The 15,275-nt window shown below is 40.7% G+C and overlaps 1 protein-coding gene across 1 annotated transcript in view; it reads right to left on the reverse strand.

The window, feature by feature from the left end:
- Positions 1-1,421: 1,421 nt before the first annotated feature.
- rab11fip1a (RAB11 family interacting protein 1 (class I) a) overlaps positions 1,422-15,275 on the reverse strand; it is a 33,520-nt gene continuing 19,666 nt past the window's right edge. Inside the window, exons 4-6 of the mRNA XM_055167097.2 lie at positions 12,725-14,179; positions 9,735-9,846; positions 1,422-3,331 (exon numbers count right to left, since the gene is read on the reverse strand). Coding sequence (XP_055023072.2) covers positions 3,143-3,331; positions 9,735-9,846; positions 12,725-14,179 — 1,756 coding nt within the window. The 3' untranslated portion in view covers positions 1,422-3,142. The remainder of the gene's footprint in view (positions 3,332-9,734; positions 9,847-12,724; positions 14,180-15,275) is intronic.

Genomic DNA, 15,275 nt, shown 5'->3' on the forward strand with positions numbered 1-15,275 from the left:
TCCTGGAATGGCTTAAAAGAATAAAGAAAGAAAGAATAAGTGCATAGGCCTACGCACAGATTTGATCGTAAAGTGTGCATATTTATAAAAACTGCCTTTGACGTGGAAAATAAAACCATTACAGAAATTCCTAATGGTTTCCATTAAAATACCAATAGGAACCATTAGCTTTTACCATTAAAACCACTACAAAATTCCTTTTTGTAGTGTGTTTTGGGACATATTTCATTAGGATTTAATGGCCCCACCAATAGGACCCAACAGATACCCATAGAGACCATTATAGTTTCCAATACAACCAATAGAATTCCCATTAAAACCAATCCAATACAATTTCTGTGATGGTGTGCAATGTTTTTTTTAACAGGGTGTTTAGCGCCATAGACACTTTTGCTTGTTCAATTGCAGGGTTTTAGAAATAACGTTATAAGACTTTCTTGCTGCTCGAAAATAATTTAAAAAGCAACTATCGTCCGATTACCTAACCCTAACATGTTAACGATATGCAAAAGGTACAAACCCCAAAGTAAAAGATTACGCAAACTCCAGCGTAAATCTCTTTTCTTGGACTTCAACAAACACACAGATTGTAGGCAACAGTTTACTTTCTGGGCAAAGACCGACATTATCATATCCTCCTGGCTTGACTCACAACCTGTAAGTTAACTTTATTATGTTTATTATGGGCATTGCATTGTGACCGAATCTTTCAAACATGGTAAGGAGGGTCACATTTCCGGCTGACATCAGAGGTATTCAGGCCAATCACAACTTACAGATTAGCTGGAAGAAATTAAGGACACGGTGCTTTTCAGATCATGAGCTTTGTACAAAATTAGAGCGTTTGAGGCAAGCATGATATCTAGAGCTACAAAAATGTACGGTATGTAGAACATAATGGTTTTTAACCATAAACCACGCGTTTATACATTATACAACACATTATACTAAATTCTCAAAAAATAAGTGCACTTTAAACATTGACAAGTGCTCTATTATATGCCAATGACATTAGGCATGGTTCTGGCGGAAATCTGTTTAGTTGCGCAAAATTTCAGTTTGCTATTTATAGATCTCACGTCTGAAAGTGAGGCGTAAGCGCGTTTTCTATGTGTACATTCGTTTTATGAATCACGCTTTTGATAAATGATCGTAAAATCAAATTAAGAAGCAGCATTTTACAAATGAGGCCCTCTGTCTTTTTCTCTTAATAAAATCAGTAGATTGTTAATACATGCCTTTGATAAATAAACATACTCTGAGAAACATTAAATGAAAAAAATACAAATTTAAAACAAGAAATGTTTAATTTATATTTCTTTCTGAATGTAAATGAACCACTAATGTATTCAATGAATATGTTTTGTTACAACGTTTTTTTGTTATCAAATTCTACAAGAATGATTAACGAGACCAACACATAAGTTAAGATTTTTATTTAGTTTATTGAGGCATAATCAAGATTATTTGATTATTAAAATAAAAGAACGAAACAGTAGATTTGCGTTTACTCGCATTGAAAGACTTCATGTGAAATATTATTGAAAACAAGGCACATGTCTACAAAACTTATGTTTATCTTTTTAAGGCTTTTAAATTTAATTCAGACAGTGTTTGGCTCATGTTATATACAGCTGTTAACAGTCAACATGCTACAGTATCAATAAACTCATTTAAAGTCATGAATGAGTCACACTGGAAGCTTTTGGATATGAAGATGCTTAAATGCACATGAATATAAAACACATAACATGTACAGCTTTGGGGGTCAAAAAAAAAATCAGTAATTATTGCTGTGTGTCTTGTTGGGTTTGATTGTGTTTTCTAACCATAGTGGCAAAATTGTCTTATCACCAATTACAATAAATAACATGAACAGGAAAAAATAAAAAATGAGGGGTAAGTTTTGTGCTTGTATGTAACATTTAGCCTGTGTACAATAGTTGACGACATCACACAACAAGATCATGCTGGGCAAGTACCAAATTACCAGCAATTCAAAAAAACAACAACAGTATTGCTGGATGTCACACTATAAAGCCCCAAACACCATTGTACAGTGTGCTTAAAGATTCATTTAAGACTTCTTTAAAGTACCTGGTCAATATCGCTATATAACATATCACAAACTGTATGACATTGTATTATAGTGACTGATTTAACAGCTGACTGCCAGTTCAGATGAGAATTCAATCTCATGGCCTCCGTAATTATTTACAGTGTGATAGCTAATTCGTATGAATTTGTATGATCTGCTTTCGCCCAGTGACTTTGGGATTAGGGGTGGGGCTTTATTCTAATAATCTTACGTTGTTGTAAAATTAACATTGTAAGAATTCTTACAAATTAGCCACTTTAAAGTAATTACGAATTCCCATCAGTCTAGCGAATTCAATTCTGATTTGTGAAAATGAGCAAAAATACAAAAAGCCAAAATTGACTACTATGCAAATGCAATATTGACCAAGTATCTGTATACCTCCAGTGTAAGAATTAAAAGCAGAAATGTAGGCCTACATACAGTATAGGCAAGAAAATATAATTCTGCTTAAAACATTTCTACAGAAGTAATTCAAGAGTATTTCAGATAATAATCACTTCCATATAAAAAGAATAATCCTTCATAAATAAATCGCCCAGTTGAAGTAAAAAGGGCTAACATTGCATCAACGTACACAGTATAAGAATTGTTCCCTGCCCTTAAACTTAACCTCCAGTCCTGACAGATTTAAGGCATCATCACTAATGCCAGGCACAAGGTCTTCAAAAACAAGCTTAAGACTCTATACAAATAAATAATGCATTGAGAAGCCCTCTGTTTGCCTAAAGGGATAGATAACTGTGCATAGCCAAACTACATTAAATCAATATATAGGCTGCCTTTGTTGCTGGGAAATTTTGGAGAAAGTTCGTACCAGAACAAAACAAAAAACACCCTATATTATTTATCTGCACTCCTGCATCATGTCATTCACTGTGGGGCCTGATGTCAAGTTATTCGATATGATATCAGTGGTCACCCTCGAACTGAATACTCGGAGAAAAAGCTTAAGAGATGCGAAACACATTCAGACTGAAATTGCACAGCATTAAAGTGTCCCAGTGTAATAAATGGTCATGGTGAAGATGCTTGAATCGAACGCTAACACTTAGACTGAAGTGAAAGCAAGATGCTGGGATTCTCATCAATGACACGGACCAGCAGGTTATCAATGTACTCCTCCAGCTCGCCGATCTTCACGTCTTTCTTGGAGAGCTCGTCCTGTTGTTTCACCACCAGTGTGATCAGCTCTTCCTGTGTGAGTTGAGTGTACGGAGCACCATCTGTGTTCTGCAAATGCATTGATGAATTAAACAAATGGTCAATTGATACACATTTAAAAAAGAGTTTAAAAATAATACTTGATATAACTGGTAAGTAGGGCTGTCACAATAATTAAATAATCGTCTCATCGCAATTGTTTGACCTCATTGCGATGATTTCAAATCACCGCAATGATTGCACAACTCTCTAAAAACAGAAGGGGGAGCTGTAGTGCCTATATAAATGAGACGGTATTAGATGGTGTTCCCTATCAAAAGCTTTACTCGATGCTGCGCTGCTAAGCGCTATGGGGAAACGTCTTTATCGTTGACCAGCTGAATATAGTGTGCAAACACGTCAATGAAATTGACCCGGAGGTATATAGCCTCGGTTGATGACGACATCACAGCGCACCCAATGCGAGGCTATAAAATAGATGAGCAACAGCTGTGTCATCAGGTCTTTTTATTTTCAGACCAACTCTGAATGAGTGTGTGCTACACTGAAATGCAAATCTCTCTCTTACCTTTTGAACTTCACTTGAGATCTTTGTTAGGAGTTAGATTCCAACAAGATAGAGTGCAGACTTTCTCTCTTTCCGATTTTAAAGGAGTTTAAGTTAAAGGAAAATATGAGTAAGAAGAGTCACGAGCAGTCTAAGTCGTGTTTGTTTTCGCTTTATGGCGAAGGACGACACACACACTTAACTGTTTTGTGTGTTTGGGGGAGGAGCATGCGGTCATGGCTTTGTACAGTCTGATGAGTGCGAGCATTGTGAATCATTCACAATATAAATGATTCGTGCTCGCCGTGATTATTTCTGACCGCAACCTTAAATTAAGTTATATTTCTTCGCGTGATTCCAAAGCGCACTCCGGTGTTTCTTCGGGTTATGTGGGGGTAATTATAATAATGAGGTTGATGATATCTCTCTCGGTTCTGTGGAGTTTCATAAACCAGCCTCCGAGCGTTTCTCGCGCGATGAAAGTCGGTCGAGGAGCTTCTCGAGGTGGTAACACGCGCCAGGTTTCAAATTGATTGGCCTCGTGAGCCAGAGAACCCCAAACAAAGCAAACTAGCGGATAGGTTTCTATAGTGACAAAGGGAGAGGACGAAACATGAGCCTCTCTCTTTCTTTGAGGATCTCCATGGTGAATTAAATAAATCATGGGAAAGACCATACTCATTGCGTGCTTCATGCCCACGGCGTCAATTTATGACTATCGTGGGTACGAAGACGCGCGGATATACCGAAATGCCACAGGTGGAAGAGACGCACGCGAGTTATCTCTCGCCTGGCTCGGCATCCTCATTAAAGAAGCCTACCCTGCCCACGAAACCGTGTAAATAACTTCAGCTCTCGTGGGCAAGGCTTATCAAGCCGCAGGTCAGGCTGGTGCTGCGCTGCATACTATGGCAATATTACAGGCATACCAGGCTGATCTGTTAAAGGATTTGAGTGCAGGCGAGACGATAGACAAAGAGACATTTGACGAGTTGCGTATGACTACAGATCTGTTTCTTCGTGTCATTAAATAAACGGCTCGCGCTATTGGCCGTACTATGTCTGCTCTGGTTAACACAGAGAGGCATTTATGGCTAAATCTGTCAGGCATAAATGAGAAGGATAAAACTTTTCTTTTAAATGCCCCTGTTTCCCCATTGGGTTTATTTGGTGACACGGTTGACTCCGTTGTCACGAAATTCACTGAAGTTAAAAGCATGAGGGAATATTCCACTCTTTACAGTAGGGCTCGCCGGTGGGCGGGGCATATCATGTTACATCAGATCGCTCCGTCCCGTTGCCTTTACGAAGCCTCTCCACCTCCGCCGCCTCTGGGCTTGCGGGGGGGGGGGGGGTGGGGGCGGTTTCCAGCAAAATTTTAAAGGCCCTCTTTGTTAAATGTTAAAGGCCCCCCGTGCCGGGTTTTTAGCATTCCCCTAATAGGAAATAATAAAATTAATACCATTATCAGAGAGTCTGGCAGCGTGGAAACTACTGCCAGCCGTTTCTGCTTGGGTAATAAGCACAGTACACTTAGGATACATAATCCAATTTATTCGTCGTCCTCCGCACTTCAATGGCGTGATATTCACTTCCGTGAGACCGGAACGAACGCACGTACTGTTGCAAGAAATACAAACTCTACTGATGAAAGGGGCCATAGAACATGTTCCCCTTCCAGAGAGAAGGTCAGGCTTTTACAGCAGATACTTATTGGTTCTTACAGTCTGCCTAGCTTTATCACCCCGCACACACACAAAATGTATGGATGCAGCACTGGCTCCATTGAGACTCCGGGGCATCCGCATTTTAAATTACATGGATGATTGGCTAATACTAGCAAAATCGCGATAGGTGGCGCTCCAACACAAAAACAATGTGTTAGCACATCTACTTTTTCTAGGGTTGAGACTCAACGCCAAGAAAAGCGTTCTTTCTCATGCCCAGAGAATGACTTATTTAGGGATAGTCTGGGATTCGATTACGATTCGGGCACATTTGTCTCCCGCACGAATCGAGGCCATTCAGCATACCCTGAGCAGAGTCAGGCTAGGCCAGGATCTTACTGTGAAATAATATCAGAGGATATTAGGGTTTATGGCATCAGCATCCACGGTGATTCCTTTGGGGCTGTTGCATATGACGCCGTTTCAGAGCCGGAGGGTTTCATCCAAGGGCCAACCCTCAAAGGCTGATTAAAGTGATGCGCCACGGGCTTCATACACTGACTATGTGGATAAGACCCCGGTTTGTTGCCTTGGGTCCCACGCTATGAGCGACTTGTCATCGCAAACTGCTAATGACAGACGCCTCCCTGACGGGCTGGGGTGCGACCTTAGATGGTCGTCCAGCTCAAGGGGAATGGGAGGGTCATCAGCTCGGTTGGCACATCACTTGCCTAGAGCTGACGGCTGTATTTCTGGCCCTGAAATATTTTCTCCGCCAAATGAGAAGCTGTCATGTCCTAGTGCGGATGGACAACACAGCGACAGTCTCATACTTAAGTCACCAGGGAGGTCGGCGCTCGCGCAATCTGAACAAGATAGCGAGGCAGATTTTTCTCTGGGCTCAGGACAAGTTCCTGTCACTCAGAACAGTGTACATTCCAGAAAACCTATATGTAGGAGCAGATTTACTGTCCAGGCAGACATTATCGACTGGGGATTGGAAACCCCACCCAGACATAGTGTCTCAGATATGGACCTGATTTTACAGAGAGAAAGTGGACCTCTTGGCCTCTTTTCAGATAGCGCAATGTCTCCTTTACTTCTCTCTGAGTTCCCCAGCCCCCCTGGGTCTGGACGCAATGGCGCACACATGGCCGGACAAACGCCTTTATGCGTTTCCTCCAGTGGCGCTCCAGTGGTTCTAGCCAGAGTTCGCCAGCAAGGCTCTTGCCTCTTTCTGATAGCACCGCGTTGGCTGAACAGAGTATGGTTTTTATAGGTATAATATCTCTCCTCAACGGCTCGCCATGGGCAAGTCCGGAGAGGAGGGGCGTTCTGTCTCATGATAATGCATCTCAGGCCCGACCTGTGGAGTCTCCATGTTTGGCTCCTAAGGGTACCAACTGAGGGACACAGGTTTGTCGCCTGATGTTACTGACACTATTTTGAGTGCTAGGGCTCCTTCCACTAGAAAGAATTATGCCTTTAAATAGGGTGTCTTTGAAGCATGGTGCATGACACATAATGCAGATCCTGTTAACTGCCAGTTTGCTACAGTTCTGAGTTTTCTGCAGGAAAAGCTGTCAGCAGCTTATGCCCATCCACTCTCAGGTTTTATGTGGCCGCTTTTTCGGCTTGCCACGCTTTGGTGGACGGGGCGCCGCTCGGGAGGCATCCAACGATTGAGGCCTACAGCAAGAACTAAGATTCCTTCGTGGGACCTAGCTATAGTCCTTGAGGGTCTGGTTCAGACATCCTTTTGAACCTCTAGAGTCAGCGTCTGGTAGACTTCTGACGCTAAAGATGGTTGTTCTAATGGCGTTAACTTCTTTAAAAAGAATTGGGGATATGCAGGCTCTGGCGATCTCGCCATCCTGTCTAGATTTTGCCCCAGGAATGGTGAAGTTGATTTTACATCCTTATCTTGATTACCTGCGTAAGGTTCCCTTTTCGACTGCACATCCGGTCATTCTTGAGACTTTCTGCCCTCCGCCGTTCACCACGCCGGAGCAGGAGTTATACCACAGATTGTGTCCAGTCCGTGCTCTTCAGACTTATGTCCACCGCACTAGCCAGTGGCGTAAGTCAGAGCAGTTGTTTGTCTGTTTTGGGGGCCGCAACAGAGGTGCTGCGGCCACCAGGCAGTCCATATCACATTGGGCGGGTTAGGGATGCCATTGCTCTTGCCTTTGAGGCGCGCTGTCAAGTCTTGCCAGCAGGTCTGAGAGCTCACTCCACCAGGGGAGTAGCCTCTTCTACTGCTTTAGTAAAAGGGGCCTCCTTGCAGAGCGTTTGTGATGCGGCGGGCTGGTCCTCTCCGCATACATTCATAAGATTTTATAGCTTGGATGCTCATGTCACTCCAGGGTCTCATGTCCTCGAGTCAACATCTCAAGCTGCTGTCTAAACCATTTTTCCATAAAGGGGTATTCCCCACTGCTATTTATTAGGAAGGGGTGCCTTCTTATAGATGTTTGTGAGGCGGCAGAAGCATCCTTTCCGCACACATCCACTATTTTTAGCTTGGTTGTTTATGTCTGAGATTTCTTTGCGGTTCTTGTGCACACATTTACACATCCGTAAGGGGTCCAGACATCTCCAAGCACGGCAGCGTGGGTATTGTCGTTCCCCATAGCGCTTAGCAGCGCAGCATCGAGTAAAGCTTTTGATAGGGAACGGAGGGGTTACTTGACTGTAACCTTGTTCCCTGAAAAAGCGGAACGAGATGCTGCGCTGTCTTGCCGTACAGTAGATGTACCAGGACTGGTCTTCAAACAAAAGATCTGATGACACAGCTGTTGCTCATCTATTTTATAGCCTCGCATTGGGTGCGCTGTGATGTCGTCATAAACCGAGGCTATATACCTCCGGGTCAATTTCATTGACGTGTTTGCACACTATATTCAGCTGGTCAACGATAAAGACGTTTCCCCATAGCGCTTAGCAGCGCAGCATCTCGTTCCGCTTTTTCAGGGAACAAGGTTACAGTCAAGTAACCCCTCCGTTCCTTAACTGAAAGTGTAATGCGATACATTGCAAAACCATTCAATAAAGTGAAAAAAACTGCATTTAAAGAAATGCTGCGAAACTTTGATTAGCAGTATGAATTATTTATCCTAAAATAATTACTTTTAAATATGTGTTATATGTATTAATATTCTACACAGTCTCACGGAGGTTCCTGATATTATCACAAATTTCTGTGCTCTTTCGTGATCGTATAACGAATATCTTTTTTCGTTTGATTACCTCGTATTGGTCACTCAACTGCTCTTTCATATATTTCAAACCATTGTCGCTTCGGTTTAGGGTTAGATTTGGTGTTTGCATTAGAATGTCACTTTGTGTATTGGTTTATAACATTTTTTCTGATTTATTTTTTTATATGTCGCCTGGCGTTAGGGTTGGAGATGGGTTTGGGTAAGGATGTCATATTATGTAAATCTAACCCTAAACCAAAGCGACAATGGTAAGAAAATACAACAAAACAAGTTGAGCAACCAATACGTGACAATCACACAGAAATTCGCTACACGATCACGAAAAAAACGCAGAAATTCGTGACAATATCATGGAAAAAGAATAAAAAAATTTACATGACTATATAACGAAATTTCATGTACCGTAAAATTCACTGGTAGGTAAACCTCCCAAAAGATTTAATTTTAATAATCACAACAATGTATAAACCTCGCAGACATTTACGTGACTATATAATGAATTTTCCTGAGACTGGGTTGTAATATTGACTGCTAGGTAAACCTCGGAAAAGATTTAATTTAAATAATCACAAAAATGTATAAAAATTATTTCACGAACAAACAAAATGTATGAGAATGTCAAAAACAATAAAATAGGCAATTAATCATCATAAACAGGCAATTAATTGTCATAATCGTCATAATTTATTAGGCAATTAACAGTCAGCCAAATTTCATAATCGTGACAGCCCTACTGGTAAGTCTAAAATGCTTATTCTGTACATGCAAAAGCTACAATTTCCCTTCTTTAGGGTTTGAAATTAACATAAGTGAGCTATTAGGCTAGTAGTCTAGTTACCATGATTCACAACAGTAAGCATATAATAATGATTTAAATTATTTGAGATCATTCATCACAGTTCCCATCCCATATTATAAGACTTTTGCATACTTTTTACAATTTTCCACATTTTAGGACAATAGTAAATAAGGAATAAATGTGTGGCAGTGTATCTATCTGATGAATGATCTTTGAGTCTTTCTGTAAAGAACTGTACCTTTGACTTCTCAGCCATTTCCTTGATGGTGAGGGTCTTCAGATCTTTCCCCACAGTAAGAGGACTGCTGGACTGGCTCTCTGTGGCGCTCAAGGGTTTTACTGGGTGAGGCCTAAGAAGGAAATTGGACTTTCATGAGATTATACCATAATGAAAAAATATAACAAATAAAATGACAATGCACCTAAAGGCCAATAAATTCTTAGAAAAGCACTGCAAAGTCAAAAGTAAGCCCCTTTGATTTTCCCCTCATTGTTTTAGGTTTCAGACACTGGGTATTTTCGGAATGGTGTACTACTACACACTATACTATACTCATTTAATAGCAGTAATGCAGAACTTTGAAGGGGTATGCACATTTTGTGTGTGTATATAATAGTGAGCTAACCTGTTACACTAAAATGTGAAACATTCAACCAACCAGTGAATTGAGGAATCGAGGAATGGTGAAAAAGTATCTGCCAAAGTTCAAGCTAAATATTACAAACATGCTACAAGGATAAATGAATATGAAACAAATGCATTTTCCCAATTTTTCTATTAAAAAAATGTATTTTGGAGTTTAGTCACACACAACCATTGTTCATGCAAAGAATGATACTAAAAAGTACACAGTGTGCCACATTTCTGTGAGTAAAAATGCATTGTTGATGGCAAAGGTCAGAAAAAAATGGCCACACTGGTTCAAGCTGATAGGAAGACAACAGTAACTCAAAAAAGTGCACTTTGAGGACTGTCCATGCCTTAATGACCACATATGAGCTCATCTTTTATCTTTTAAAGGTGCAATGTGAGACTTTAAGAAGGATTTCATGACCGAAATGCAATATAAAAACCTTACAAAATGAACCGCATTGTTTTTATTTCCCTAGAATGAGCAATTTCATCTACATATTTGTCCTGTTGCGGCCTTCCATAGCTTCACTATGCGTTTGGGGGGGGGGTTGTGGACTTAGCCATTGGTTTCAATTCACCGTCTCACCGTTAGATGGCACTAAAAGTCTCACATTGCAGCTTTAACAAGTATCCCTAAATGGACAAACTGTTCTATTGTTTGTGTTTTTCACTACGTTGTCTCAGACGATGACACGCTTGTCCCGTGGCAGCAACCATAGCTTCACCATGCGTTCGGAAAGGGGGGTGAGCTGTGGACTGAGCCATTGGTTTTAAAGGTGCAGTGTGTACATTTTAATGGCATCTAGTGGTGATGTTGCAAATTGCAACCAACGGCTCACCCCTCAATTTTAAAACGCATAGAAAAGCTACAGCAGCCACCACAGGACAAACATATCATTTTTGGAGACAACTTAGTAAAAAAGTTTGTCTGTTAAGGGCTTTTGTAGAAACATGGCGGTACAAAATGGCTACCTCCATGTAAGGGGACCCTCGGTGTATGTAGATAAAAACGACTCATTCTAAGGTAATAAAAACATTATAGTTAATTATATAAGGTCTTTATATACCACTGATAATATAGTTATGTATATCATGTAGCATTTCTTTCAAGAGATCATTAAAAAAGTTACACATTGCACCTTTAATTCACCATCTCACTGCTAGATGCCACTAAAAGTCCCACATTGCAGCTTTAACAAGTAGCCCTAAATGGACAACCTGTTCTATTGAGTGCGCTTTGTCACTACATTGTCTCAGACGAAGACATTTGTCCTGTGGCGGCTACCATAGCTTCACTATGCGTTTGGAAAGGGGGGCGAGCTGTGGACTGAGCCATTGGTTTCAATTCACCATCTCACCGCTAGATGCCACTAAAAGTCCCACAATGCACCTTTAACAAGTAGCCTGAAATGGACAAACTGTTCTATTGAGTGCGTTTTGTTACGAGGTTGTCTCAGCCGAGGACAGCTTCGTCCTGTGGGGGCTACCATAGCTTCACTATGTGTATGGAAAGGGGGGGGGCGAGCTGTGGACTGAGCCATTGGTTTCAATTCACCGTCTTACCGTTAGATGCCACTAAACGTCCCACATTGCACCTTTAACAAGTATCCCTAAATGGACAAATTGTTCTATTGAGTGTGTTTTGTCATGACGTTGTCTCAGACGAGGACATGTTTGTCCTGTGGCGGCTACCATAACTTCACTATGAGTTTGGATTGATGGGGTGAGCTGTGGGCTGAGCTATTGGTTTCAATTTACCGTCTCACCGTTAGATGCCACTAAAAGTCCCACAATGCACCTTTAACAAAATAACTAACAAAGGTACTAGCAAGGTGTACTTAATAAAGTGTCAAGTAACTGTATCATCGCAATGTAGCCACATAAAAGATAATTTAAGATATTTTGGCTGCTACTGTATAGAGTATTTTAAACAACAAATATACACTCTACACTAAAATGTATAAAGTGTTGTATACAATAAGCAGAATTTTTGTTAGTAGTCCACTCCAAAAACACCCAAACATTGTTAAACCCCCTCCAAAATCATTGAATCACACAGACAACGAAGAAGAAAGAAAAATCAGAGAATCTTTACATTCAAGCACAATAAAACACAATGAAATAAGCCTGCATGACCTTTACAAAAAAACATTCATGCCACACCATGTCACGCCATGCAAGCCATGTCACACCATGCAAGTGCAGTTCATGTCAACCTCTGGCTTTAATATTTTTAGCCTTCAACACACTTCTTCTAAGAGAAACCAGTTTAGCTTACTTATAATTTACCATAATATGCTAGAATGAATACCTGTTGTACGCAACTCCCAAAAGAATGAACCTCTGAGCCACTAATGCAGACCAAATGTGATTAGCAGCCATATACAGCAAAACCCAAGGTCACAACCCCAACACAGAGAATACCACAAAAAAAACGCCAGCAATTGATTGAACAACATACTCTTTCAATCTACTTAAAGCCAGATACTGATTAAGGTAGTTTCAGGTTAAATAGCAGCCGATTTGAAAGTTGATGGGTTAAGGGCAGAGGAGGGGGGGTAATTAGTATGTGGGGTTGGTAGTACTATTCTCACCTTCTTGAATTTGATTGAGCCTCTGATGGCGAGACCCAAGCACGAAGTGCGTTCTGGCCCCCAGACAAACCAGCTACAGAGGGGTCAAATGTTTCTAAAGTGGGTTCAGATAGGCTTGGTGGCCCAACACTAGTCACAGTCAGTTCAACATCATCATTTGAGGACTGAGACACCGTTCGGTCCAGGGCAATTTTATCCATAACTTTTGAAGTTGGGTATTGCCGATTTTTTTTAAATGAAAAATTTCTTTGGAACGTCGCTCTGGCTTGCTCTGTAAAGCTTGTTGACTTGTTTTCTGATTTTGCTGCCGTGCTGTTCTCAAAAATCTTTGTGAATGGATCAGTGGTCTTTTTGTTTGCCGATGTGTTAGCACGGATAACCCCCTGATCTTCAAGAGTACTCTTTTTATTTCGGTTCCCCATCTTGGAGCTGTCGGCTTCATCTAATGCCTCCATATTAAAATGGGCAGCTCCATTCTTTGTAGGTGCACTTACTGTGATGCCACGGTATTGCTTGCTTTCTGAAGTCACAGGATAAGTCGAAACCTGCTTGTCTAGTTGATCTTGTCCAACTGGGTCCATGATTACTGAACGTTGTCTGGGTTTGACTACAGGCATTTCTTTAGTAACATCTTCGGCAACTGAATCCCTATCAGTCTTTAAATTTAGGGATCTAGCAGCTGGGGTTGGGATCTCTTTTGCAAGGGCAGGTTGCCGGCTAAAGTCCTCAGTAGACTGAGCTTTTCTTTCTGTTCCGTGAGGTACATATCGACTCTGAACCGAGGGATATGGGCTGTTTGATGAGGCAGACAAAGCTGGTTTGGGTGGGGTGAGCGGTTCCTTGTGCTTTGAGGTGGCAGGGTGAGGTGCCTCTTGATTTGTTTGATGCTGGTTAAGGCTTGCCGAGGTTCTGTCCTTTAAGACCACAGGTTTATACGACACAGGTTCCGGCCCATCTACATTAATTTCTTCAGAAAAATCCCAGTTTCTCTGGTTTACCTCAGCAATAACATGGTCCCAACGTGTTTGACTAACCACCCCATGCCTCTTCTTAGGGTAGAGGATGTCATAGTCTGGAAGGGGAATAGAAGGCTTCTGGCTGTCTTTGGGGTTATGGGTTTGCACTTGTCCTCCAGGGGGTACGGGAGCCATTCGCTTTTTTGCATAGTCAATTCCATTATCTAGATTGTAACTTTCAGTCTTGGAGGAAGCCGTTGGATAACCAGGGGGTACGGGAGCTCTTCGTTTTTTTGCATAGTCAATTCCTGAGAGGTCTTCCATGCTGTTTCTAGGAGACTCGCTGAAACTTCTTGGAGGTTTAGGTGGTGCCAGAGAAGAATGAAGGTCAGATAACATACCAATAGACACTTTAGGGAGGGATGGGGAAAGGGTGGAAGCGTTTGGGGAAAGGTGGGATTGGCTATTATCAGTGTCAGGCAGCACACTAGCAGCCAATCTGCCAAAGAATGAAAACATTGTAAATTGTAAAACTTTCATCTAACACACAATTCAAATAGATACAGTGAGCATTTTAACATTGGTCTTTTATTATTCATCCTGTACTATCCATTATCACAGCTCAAACACCATAATCAAAAACAAGTCGGGAATAAAGGAAAAATATTTTCATGTACAGTTTCAACCTAGCTTTCTTAGAGTTGACGAATAAGATAAAATTACATGTTAGCCAAAACTGCTTATTGGCAAGAATCTCGCAATACAATACGTAACATGATACAGGGACTGTAATGCAATATGTTATGTTTTTCATTGCACTACTGTAAAATGAGACAATATATTGGAATATTTCCTATTTTGGGAATATTATAGGATACAATTTAAGGACAGCTGTACTTACAGTCACTGTTTAAGTTCAGAGATAGAAAAATTGCTATCTAGTGGTCGGGATGTAAACTCCAAACGGAACAAATGCGTGAATCTTGTATGATTTTTATATAAAAATATCGACATCGCAGGTTTTTTCTGAGAATCAATACCGTATTGCAAAGAAACTATTACAATGCTCACGTTTATCAATATTTTCTTATGTTCTATATTTCTATGGTAATTTTGAGCCGCAAATACGAATAAAAAAATCCTATCTAACAAAACTTATACTGAGACATCCGAAAATAGACTATTTTCGCAATTATTTGCAAAATACTGGTTATTCTTTTCAACATCTATATTCAAATTCCTACACCAACCCTAGTTAGCCCAATAGCTACCATGCACTCAAATCTATGTTTCACACGTAGACAAACAACAAACACAGCTACAATGTACTTTTGTCTCTTACTATCTTCAATCTTTGGAAAATTTGTTACTCACCATTTTAGTAATCCACCATAAAACAGAAAAATCTAAAAATTCCAGTACAAAAAAATCCTTTAAACTTTTAAGCTCAAACAATGTCTCTCAGTCACTGTCTATAAGATCACACACTCACATGATCTTTCCACAACTTGTTTCTCTCCATACCAGAGAATCTCTACCTGACAATCCAGTCCACATTATCTCCTCTACTAGCCAATCATATGCCTTCAGCTAAA

The sequence above is a fragment of the Misgurnus anguillicaudatus genome, chromosome 5 (assembly GCF_027580225.2).
Source record: "Misgurnus anguillicaudatus chromosome 5, ASM2758022v2, whole genome shotgun sequence".
NCBI classification, from domain to species: domain Eukaryota; kingdom Metazoa; phylum Chordata; class Actinopteri; order Cypriniformes; family Cobitidae; genus Misgurnus; species Misgurnus anguillicaudatus.